Genomic DNA, 9,769 nt, shown 5'->3' with positions numbered 1-9,769 from the left:
GTTGGGTCAAAAATCGGAATTTAAGTTTTCTATAGGATGTTTTATTTTTCTCGGAGTAGAGAGCAAAAAGTTGCAATTTAATGTAAAAAGACTTTAACAATACATGTTGAAAATTTAAGTAAACACCTTTTTTTTTCATTTTTTTTTTTTTTTTTTTTTTCAAAACCACAATTTTCTGCCCTGTTTACTTTAAATCCTCCTGATTTCATCTCGGTTTGAAATTTTTGGGCGTATTATTTGAGGCAAAATTTTCTTACAAAGCTCCTTTTTTTGACGCCTTATTTCTCAGTTTTTTGGCACTATGACTCCTCTCTTTGTGAATTATTAATCAAATAAATGGAATAGAGGTAAAAAAAATCTGAGGTCAAATCAAGTGGAACTATACTTACATATCAAGAAACTAGCTCAAAATTACTGCTTCTGTAATGACCAAAAGTCAAAGTGATGTATGACAAGTTGCAGATTCCTCTTATTGCAGGCTCCTCAGAGAGATTTTATGAGGCAAACAATGAATTGATCACATCATCAGACGGCAAGGAGAGGTGTCAATAAACATTCAAATTCAGATTGCAAGAAGGAGGAAGGAGGGCGGTCGTGGAATCTGGAGAGATTCCAGATAGCTAGATAACTGATAAGAGAACAAAGAGGTGATGCCTGCTGAAACAATCTTGATAATCAGTCCCCAGAAAAATATCAGCTCAAACTGGTGGTTAGAGCTCAGGCTCTTTTCAGTGTTTAATCCTAATTTTAATTCATAAATTTTACTTTTTAGTTAAGTATTTGTAACAATTAGCGTTTTCTTCGAATGGTGTCTCTATCCAAGTCTCTTGTGAGTTAAAGTAAAATATTGCATGTATGAGGTGTAGAGAAGTTGTTGAATGGTAAACATACGTCAGAAAAATGAAGAGAAACAGGGTGAGTGAGAAAGGTTTTTTTTTCCTTCTATTTTTACGATCAAAATCACCTTTCATCAAGCTATTCAGGAAATGAAGATGGTCAACTTAGTAGCTTTTTTGATTGTAGTGTTTGATGTCAACATTCACTGTGCTGTTGTAAAAGAGATAGGTAATCAATAAATTGTTCAAAACATAATTTCAGTAAGGCAAAGAATCCATAAAAATTATGGATAAATAATCTCCTATTTTCTCTTAGAATGAGAAGATTTGCAGGAATAATAGTCTCGTCAGTCACAATTTCAGCAAATTGATGCATGCCCACTGCCTTGAGAGTAGGAACTTGCTAGTCTTTTTCCCCCTTATTTTCATCCCTGCCTGCTAAAATAACGTTAATTTAAACTCACAGACAAAATTGCCTATGCTCTATTTTCAGAATAACTGGCCGCAGGTCCTTTCTCATCTCCATAAAACGAGAAACTCGGATAGATTCATTCCACACCGAGGAAATATGAATACTGATCTTTCATATTATCATTTGAAACAGGCAAACAAGGAACCTGAACTACCCGAGATATCCAGCATTTTGTATCAAGTAAGAAAATGCATGTATACATACAAAATACATATTAATGTTGAAACTCCGAAACCACTCATCTCAGTTTGCGATGTTGCAGACTTCATGTCATACTTTATTTTTCAAATGGAAAACTACTTAATGTCAATTCTTAAAAAATTCCGTGACTCCCTTATTCAAAGTGCGAAGCAAAGAGGGTTACTTAACATGATTTTTGATAATTATGAAATTTAAAAAATGGCCAAAATGTGGCAACAGTGGAATTAAATTACTATTTTTCTGCATAAGTCGGTAGATCGTAATTTTCTGCGTTTTTTTTACACAAATACGAGCTCTGGAACTGCTTTTCTGCGAAAGTTATGCATACTTGAAGTTACAACTTTAAAAAATGGCAGTGTCAAATCCTTGCGGTTTTCGTCTAAAGCCAGTCAGATGTAGGCCCAGAATGACCTATAGGATCACCTCAAAAAGTTTGGTATAATCTCCACTGGGTCACTTTTCAAGGAATGATATTGTTCGTTATCCTTCAAAAGAAAATAAAACAATAGTGGATATTTTTAGACACCTCAAGCAAGATACCTACATGCTTTGAGAAGGTCATTATTGATGCACACAAATACGCATAACAAATACACATACATACACATATGCATATACTGCTACAAACTGTCCTAATGTAGGCATTGCACAAAGTAAAGTTCGCATCATCAAACTATAATGCATTTTATATGAGATTCCCATTTACACACACTTAAGGTGGGCAAGGAAGGGGAGAGTCAAATGAGTTATTAAATCTTAAACTGTTACATTTGTTTCAGCAAACAGAAGAACTGAACATGGAGAATTATCGCACAATTCTTAGTGAAGCACTTGAAATGCACGATGCTCGTATTCTTCCCATTTTCAAACCCAAGGACCAGAAAAAAAAGGGGCGCGAAGAAATCTGGCCCTCATTTCCACGCTCAAAACCTTCCATCAGATCGTCTATTGCAATCCTTGATCTTCCCCATTTGAAGGAACACTTTTGTGAGTATTTACTGCTGAATTTTCTGGAAAGTATGAATTTACAGGCCTCAGAGCAAGAAGAGGTACATTGTTTCTTAATTTAAGCATTTTTCTGAAGAATAGAAAATGAAATTCATGCCTACCCAACATATACTAGACTTTTCTGTCATTCTTACAGAATTTTATACATCATCATGTTATCTCTCAGAAAGTTATCAAAATGCAAGCGTCATGAACAAGAAGGAAAATAATAATGAAGCAGTTTAAAGATCATTAAAAAGCATCATACCAAACACTTCTGTATTTTCACAGATTTAACATTTTGCTGCTCATCAAGTCCTTCTCTTGGTCTTCAAAATCTCAGCATTAGGTAGGTAGAGAAATAAATAGGATAATTCTAATGTTTTATTTCTTTTCATTTTATTTAGTCGATTTGTACAAAAATCCCTTTGAAGCAAGAGTAAGATGCACATCCTATTTTTTTATTTTACAGTAAAAGAACAATAGTGAGAAATTTAAAAATATATCAAGGTAGTACAACGGTCAACAGGAATATCAAAAAGTGTTACATTGTAAAAGAGTTGATTATTGTTTTCATTCAAAAGGCCATTCACGTGATAAAAAACCTTGATGATTAGACAACGGAAAAGCAAGTCCTGTGAGAGTTCACTACAAATTGAAATCAAGGTTTTATAAATTTGATTTGATTTTGCCAGTTCAATGTATTAATTCTTACCCTCTCCATTGCCTCAGATTTGAATCTAATAGATTGGAGCTCTTCGGACTATGTAACAGCTTCCCTCAATCGTACTGTCTACCTATACTATCCCAGAACACATGGTACAATAAAAATCGAATTGGAGCACCCTGGCATGGCTGTTAAATGGAGTCCAGACGGCACTCGCCTCGCCATTGGAGAGAAATTCGGACACCTGAAGGTTTGACAAATTATTTCATCATGCATTGTTTAAATATACCTTTCTTACAATGATGTGGAGTATACAACCCAGAAGTTGATTGAATAATATCATAAGTGAGGGCGCTAGGTCAGCATTCATAAGACAGAAAAGACGTCCATTAGAGCGACTCAGCAAAGCATAGTTTTAGAGGGTATTTAGCTGGAAGGTGGATGGATGGCATCTAAAAGGAGGTGAAGAGATACCACCTTACGGAATTCTCTTCCTTGATAAATTTTAGGGGTGTTTAAGTGTCGCAAAGCAACCTAGAGCACTATGAAAGCAAGTACTACAAACACATGGGTAAGTAAAAATGCTTTTCTGCTTTTTTATTCTCTTTGCCTGATATACATTTGAGGCTACACAACCGTTGTGCTGTAAAATGAACCTTTTTTTACCTAAGTGAACCACGATTTGCAATGAGAGACCGCCTAGTCTCAATGGCTCGGCCATGAAAGCACCAGGCACCTATGTATCTTCGAGGGAAATAAAATGGCACAAATATTGTCAAGTACTAAAATGAGCCAGAAACAGTAGTTCTGTATCGCAAGATGTCGTCCAATTTCACAATGGAAATTCGTCAAAGAAAACCCCTGAATAGGGGCACTGAAAACGTTGCATTCTCATAAGTCTGAACATATTTGTCATAGAAGCATTGAGGTAACATGATGGAAGACAGGCTAGGTAATTTCATTTTATAATTGAAAAAATTCTAAAACGAAGGGCTGAAAGTTAGTTGGGCCCTTAAGTCTTATGCAGCACTATCTTAGTCTCAGGTTCATACGCCAAAATATTTAAATAAAGGTAAAGTGGAGAAGTGAGACAAGGAAATTTAGATAAATTTAGAAAAGTCAAGATTCATCAAACCTATCTTTCCATTGATTTTAATAAGCACTTGAAATCATACAAATTTCAGGATTGTTGTTAAAAAAGTTGACTAAAAATGGAGTTAGTAAAAATTGTAGACCTTCAAGCCTTCCAGGTGCTAGGCTTATCATTCTAATGCGCATAAAAACAGACTTGGGTATGAAAGTTGAAAAATTTCAAATTAATGTTACTCATATTTATGTACATTATTGTTTTAGGTGTGGGATTTAAAACAAAAGAAAATTATCAGATACAATATGGCAGCCTGCTTTTTAAGAAATTGCTCCGTAACTGCTATTGAGTGGCATCCAACTAAAGATCTTATATTTACGTGAGTATCCTCACCATTTCCCCTGCCTTACAGATGCTAATGACTTGAATTGACGTACAATTATTATTTATCAATGGTACATGAAATTAGAAAATATATGAATTGGTTTGCAAAAGACGAAGCATAATCATTGCGCTGCATTTAATTTTTAGAAATGAGCTCTGCTCATAATTATTTCTCAAAAGGACTACACACAGAATACCCAGAAATTTGGCATCACGATTTTTTTTATATCACTTTATGCAGTGTTCTGTGCTGTCATTCTGAGCTTTATGAGCGGTTAAAATCAAACTTTGTTGTGCCAGTCTAGAGAGAAGTAGGGCTGAAAAGTGAATTTTTCCGTGAATATCTAGCAGAGATGTTGCATTATCTTAATGATGATCAAGGAGAGCTTTTGTTTCTCTGAAGGGGGGGGGGGTGAGATAAGTTGGACAAAAAAAATCAAATTCCTCTGAATGATGACGGCAGGTAGTGCAGCATTCACACACTTATAGTATCGGCTCTACATCTCAATTAGAAAACGCATGTAAGAAAACCGAAAAATTAAATTTTTAGCTTTGCTTTTCTTGACAATGGCAGACAGTTTGGTTTTAAAATTTCGTCGGGCTCAGGAGGTCATAAGAAACATATAAAAACTATTGAAAGGGGACACTGAATTTCATGATATTCTGTGCGTAGTCCTATTCAAACTGAGACATGCCTTCAGTTTTAAATCTAATTGTCAGGATTCAGGATTTGACCTCAAATACTTTAATGGAAAATGATAAAAGAATTTGGAAACATTTTTCAATCATAGGTTTTATGTCACATCATACAAAGATTCCATTTCTTTGAAAGTTAAATAAAGAGAGAAAGAACTCATCTCGTTAGCAAATAGTTCAGTGTCAAGAAAATCAGCAATATCTGAACTTTTTCAATGTGGAAGAGTAAAAATTTGCTGAGGGACATATTGAGAGGAATACTGATGAATCAATAAATGTAAGCCTCATTCTAGAAGCGCTTGAGTATTGGATGCAAGCTGTAATTCTTTGTTTCCCATTTCAGAGGCTGTACCAATGGTGCTATAAAAGTGTTTTCATCGAAGCTGATTTGGGAACACATCTTCACCCCTCATTCGAAACAGATTGTGACTCTAACAGTTAGTTATGATGGGAGGTATCTGGCATCTTCTAGCATGGATGGAACCTTTGCCGTATTTTCAACCGAATCTAAAGTAATTTGTGAATGCGAATACTTGCTAAAGGTGTCACTCAAAAATCCCATCAGGGTGAGAAACCATTTCTTTCAACTGATCCTACTGGGTGGTCCAAAAGTCCTGCACCTCTTTGATCAATTTCTTGCTAATCAAACTGTCAAGCTAAAAGTTTCGTAGTATGCCCTTACTAAAAGGAGTTACCTACTATTCTAGCTCCCTCCCCCTCCCAAAAAAAAAGCAATGGCCCTAACTTAATACTTCCAAATGACAATCCAATTATCTATTATATTGAAACTCTCAATGAATTTTCTTTGCTTTTCACGCTTCTTCGCTTGATAAGCATTCCTTGACGAAGATAAAAGAAGATGGGAAATTTTTAAACATTGCAATTGAGGTGCGCGTTTTTTGCACCTAGTCATCAATGAGCAATAAAGTGAAATTTTCTTGTTTTGTGCACAGGCAATGGCATGGCATCCATGGAAATCAGGGCTACTCTGTGTTGGCTCCCTGACCGGCAGCATGAATTTGTGGGACATCTCAAGACTGAAATTGGTAGCAAAAAGCAATCCAGGCACCAAACAGGGTGACCATCACTTCCTGTTCAATATGACGTTTAACAAATTAACGGGCGAGCTAGTCACCAGTCATTTGATCCAAACTACAGGTATAGGTCTTGTACCTACTTTAAAGGGGACGGAAACAAAATATTGAAAAGAAGGTTTCAAGCAGGCAAAAATGCGATTTTAGCTCTCCCTCTTCATCTCTCAAACTTTTTGCACGATTACTATGGTGTCCCTTATTTTTAAAATTTGAGAAAAAATAAATTCCCCACGCCTCAAAACGTGCTATGAGGGGTGAAAATAGAAAATATTTTTTTAAAAAGAATTTTAGGGGCCTCACGATTTTGACCCTGCATAGATGCAATTTTGCTTCTTGTTTCTTCCTGATCCTTAAACCTAATTACTGATACACTCGGCCTCCTATGGTGTAGTGGTTGTAGCGCTAGCTCTATGATCGGGAGGTCCCGGGTTCGATTCCCGGCCAGGCGACCCGAGTTTGATGGTCTCAAACAATGGTTGCCTGGGACTGGTTCAGTAGGGATGGAGGGGGGATGGGACTTAAAGCGTGGGATTAGCCCTTGTGGGCTATTTGAAGTAGTTAAAAAAAAAAAAAAAAAACACTGTTTTTGGTAACGAAAATAATCAACCATAATACATATTAAAGAACAGAAAAAGAAGGAAAAGTAACAAAAACTGTCATAAGAGATCTACTAGCATCATTTGTTGATAAGCAGCTAGTTTTTCATTGAACAACTTTTTTGCTGTGCCCTACCCTTAATTCAAGAAAAACCATTTATTCTAAGTACATTGGTTTATCGATCGATTTACAAGTTATAAATTAAAGGTATTGAACACATTTCAGACGACTTGGACGCTGAGTGGGGACATACACAAATCAATGTTCTCTCTTCTTTCGATAGGGTCGTTGATCGAATGAGGGGCCATGTCGGATCGGTGCTTTATTTGAAGTGGAATCCTGACTGCACACAGCTTGGTAATAGGTGTTCTTTCATTTTGCATGCAAATACAAATACACCAGCTCTTCAAAATATTTTGTTCAGAATCCTTTTAAAGTAGGAGGCATATGATAGAGAAAGAAAAAATTCTTGCTGGCCTTCATCAAACCATGTCTCCGAAGGTAGTTTTCGGAAGCTTTGTTGAATCACACGGAAGAACTTGAGAAATTTTTGCCATTACTGTCTTTATTATGCCATTATATATGTGCTATTATTGCCTTATATGTGCCATTATTTAAAATGTAGGTAGGAGTGTTCGCTTTTGAGCACTTTTAATGGGGATGTAAACATAATGATCATGAAGAGCATTTGCGTTGTGCAATGATAAACATTCATTTTTATTATTCAACCACAAACGGGTGATGGACCGAGGCGTCACATTCTCATTATATTTTTTTTTTTTTTATTTTCTTTATTGCGACCTTCTAAGACAATAATAAGAGACAATAATAATCAATAATCAAACAAGAGAGAAACGATACAAAAATCCGATTTTTACACTGATACAAGCCACACAAGCGCTGGAATTACCTTGTGGTATATCGGCGAGTTGTTGGGGGTTGGGTAATTGATAATAAAATGTGGAAAGTGCTCTCAATGTTTCGAATATTTTGGTGAAAAACCCTTCCACAATGTTTTGGTACAAAATAAAATATGAGATTCGAAGTGAAGGAAGATAAATTAAAAGAAAAGGCTTCCACAATTAAAATTAAAAGAAAAGGCTTCCACAATTTCATGCAAAAATGTTTCGTGTGATTCAGAATTATGTGCACTCCTGCAGAAATTCACAATTTCGAACGTTGTATTGCTTTGAGACACCATTTTTACATTTTTAAAAACATTTTTCAAGGTATAAAATATTCAAATAAGATTTATTTTTTTTTTTTTCTTTTTCTGCTTTCTTCCCTCACAGCAACTGCAGGAGTGGATGAAACTTTGCAACTGTGGAATTTCATACCAAAAAAGGAGCAACAACAAAAACAGGAGAAAAAAAGTAAATCTGCAAGAGTTGTTTCTTCTTTTGGCAATTCAATTACCATCCGGTAGTCTGTCATTCTCTTCGGTTCTTTTTACCCGTTTTCTTTTTTTTCTTCTCCAAAGTTCAGCTTAGAACTAAAATTTCCGTTTTACAAAATCCCATAAGAACCTCTTCAGTAACTAAAATTGTATTTTGTGATCTTATGGATGGATTGAGCGAGTAGCTACATTTTATAGTCATAATGTCGTCAATTTAACCCTGTGATAGAGTAAAACTCTGATGTTATTTGTTTGCAGTTTTAAAATTTTTGGTTTTTTATTTTTATACTTCGGATTCTACTTTCATTTGAGCGAAAAAGGTTAAGTGATAAGGCCATAATTTTGTGAATCATCATTGCAAATGACAAAGTCATGCTATAGGCCTTGTTTTCGCTGGGCATTTTTATTCGTTGTGTTGCTACAACAACTCACATGCATGAATGAACAATTAATTTTGGGTATCTCTTGAAGAGTAATTGCCTTAACCTCCAGTTTTACCAGTAACTCTCAGGAATCTTACATTATGTTTTTTTCCGGTTTATTAAATTTTTGCCCAAGAATTTGTTGGGTCTTCTTCACAACTGTTTGTGGCAATTATGCAAGAATGCCTGGTGGAGGCAAGGCAGTACGTACGTAACTATAACGGCTGCAAACTTCAACCAAAAAAAATTACTGAGAGAGAGAGAGATGATTTTTTGATTTTTGCATCATCAGTACATATCTCAGGAAAATGAAAAGAAATTAAAAAAAGAATGCACTAAGAGTATGTGATCGACTCGGTTTACTTTTCCTTTTTCTGTTTTTAGCATCTCTGACTTGACAGGGAAGGTTCTGAACTAATACAGGAGCATGTGATGTTTTCTGCAATTTTAATAAAATGTGATTTTAGCTTTTAAGACTTTAGATTTATCCTCCGTTTTAATATTCCTAATTTTTATGCTCACATAAATAAGTTCGAAGGCTTTCATCTCAGTGATAAAAATTAAAATTTTGCTTCTAGACTCTTCACATATAAATAAATGAACCAAGATTTTTTCTAGAATGTAAGCCCGGGATGCGATGAAATTTCTTCCTTTAAAATTGTTACCAAAATTTTTCCAAAAAACTACCCTCTTGTTTCTAGGTATATAGATATTTTTGCCTGACAGTTTCAGGAAAACTTTTTACTTCTAGTTTCCATTTCCTTCAGGGAGTAATAAATTTTAATATTTGTTGACTTGTGTCTCTCATTTTCTCATTAAAATCCTCCAATAATTCATATTGAGTTTTGATTCCATTTTCTTTTTCTCTCCGTGTGAAAAAGCTTTTTCTAACTTGATCGATCTTGAGGTGTCTAAAAGTTGTTGTTAGTA

At 35.1% G+C, this 9,769-nt stretch overlaps 1 protein-coding gene across 2 annotated transcripts; it reads left to right on the top strand.

Annotated features, from left to right (window-relative positions):
- The first annotated feature begins 658 nt into the window (after window positions 1-658).
- Window positions 659-9,673, top strand: LOC109039473 (protein cortex). Of its 2 annotated transcripts, none has more exons than XR_011900239.1 (9): window positions 659-915; window positions 1,330-1,488; window positions 2,289-2,496; window positions 3,229-3,413; window positions 4,517-4,629; window positions 5,674-5,896; window positions 6,284-6,488; window positions 7,305-7,378; window positions 8,314-8,454. XR_011900239.1 is itself a non-coding variant. In XM_019054957.2 (9 exons), the coding sequence occupies exons 1-9, from the start codon at window positions 901-903 to the stop codon at window positions 8,445-8,447; spliced, it is 1,374 nt and encodes a 457-aa protein (XP_018910502.2). In that variant the 5' UTR covers window positions 659-900; the 3' UTR covers window positions 8,448-9,673. The 2 variants fall into 2 exon arrangements, 1 of the variants encoding a protein (XP_018910502.2); XM_019054957.2 differs by having other exon boundaries at window positions 7,247-7,378; window positions 8,314-9,673.
- The last annotated feature ends 96 nt before the right edge of the window (window positions 9,674-9,769 follow it).

The sequence above is a fragment of the Bemisia tabaci genome, chromosome 1, assembly GCF_918797505.1.
Source record: "Bemisia tabaci chromosome 1, PGI_BMITA_v3".
NCBI classification, from domain to species: Eukaryota; Metazoa; Arthropoda; class Insecta; order Hemiptera; family Aleyrodidae; genus Bemisia; species Bemisia tabaci.
Note: the sequence above shows the minus strand (reverse complement) of the source record. Positions and strands in the feature narration are given on the sequence as shown.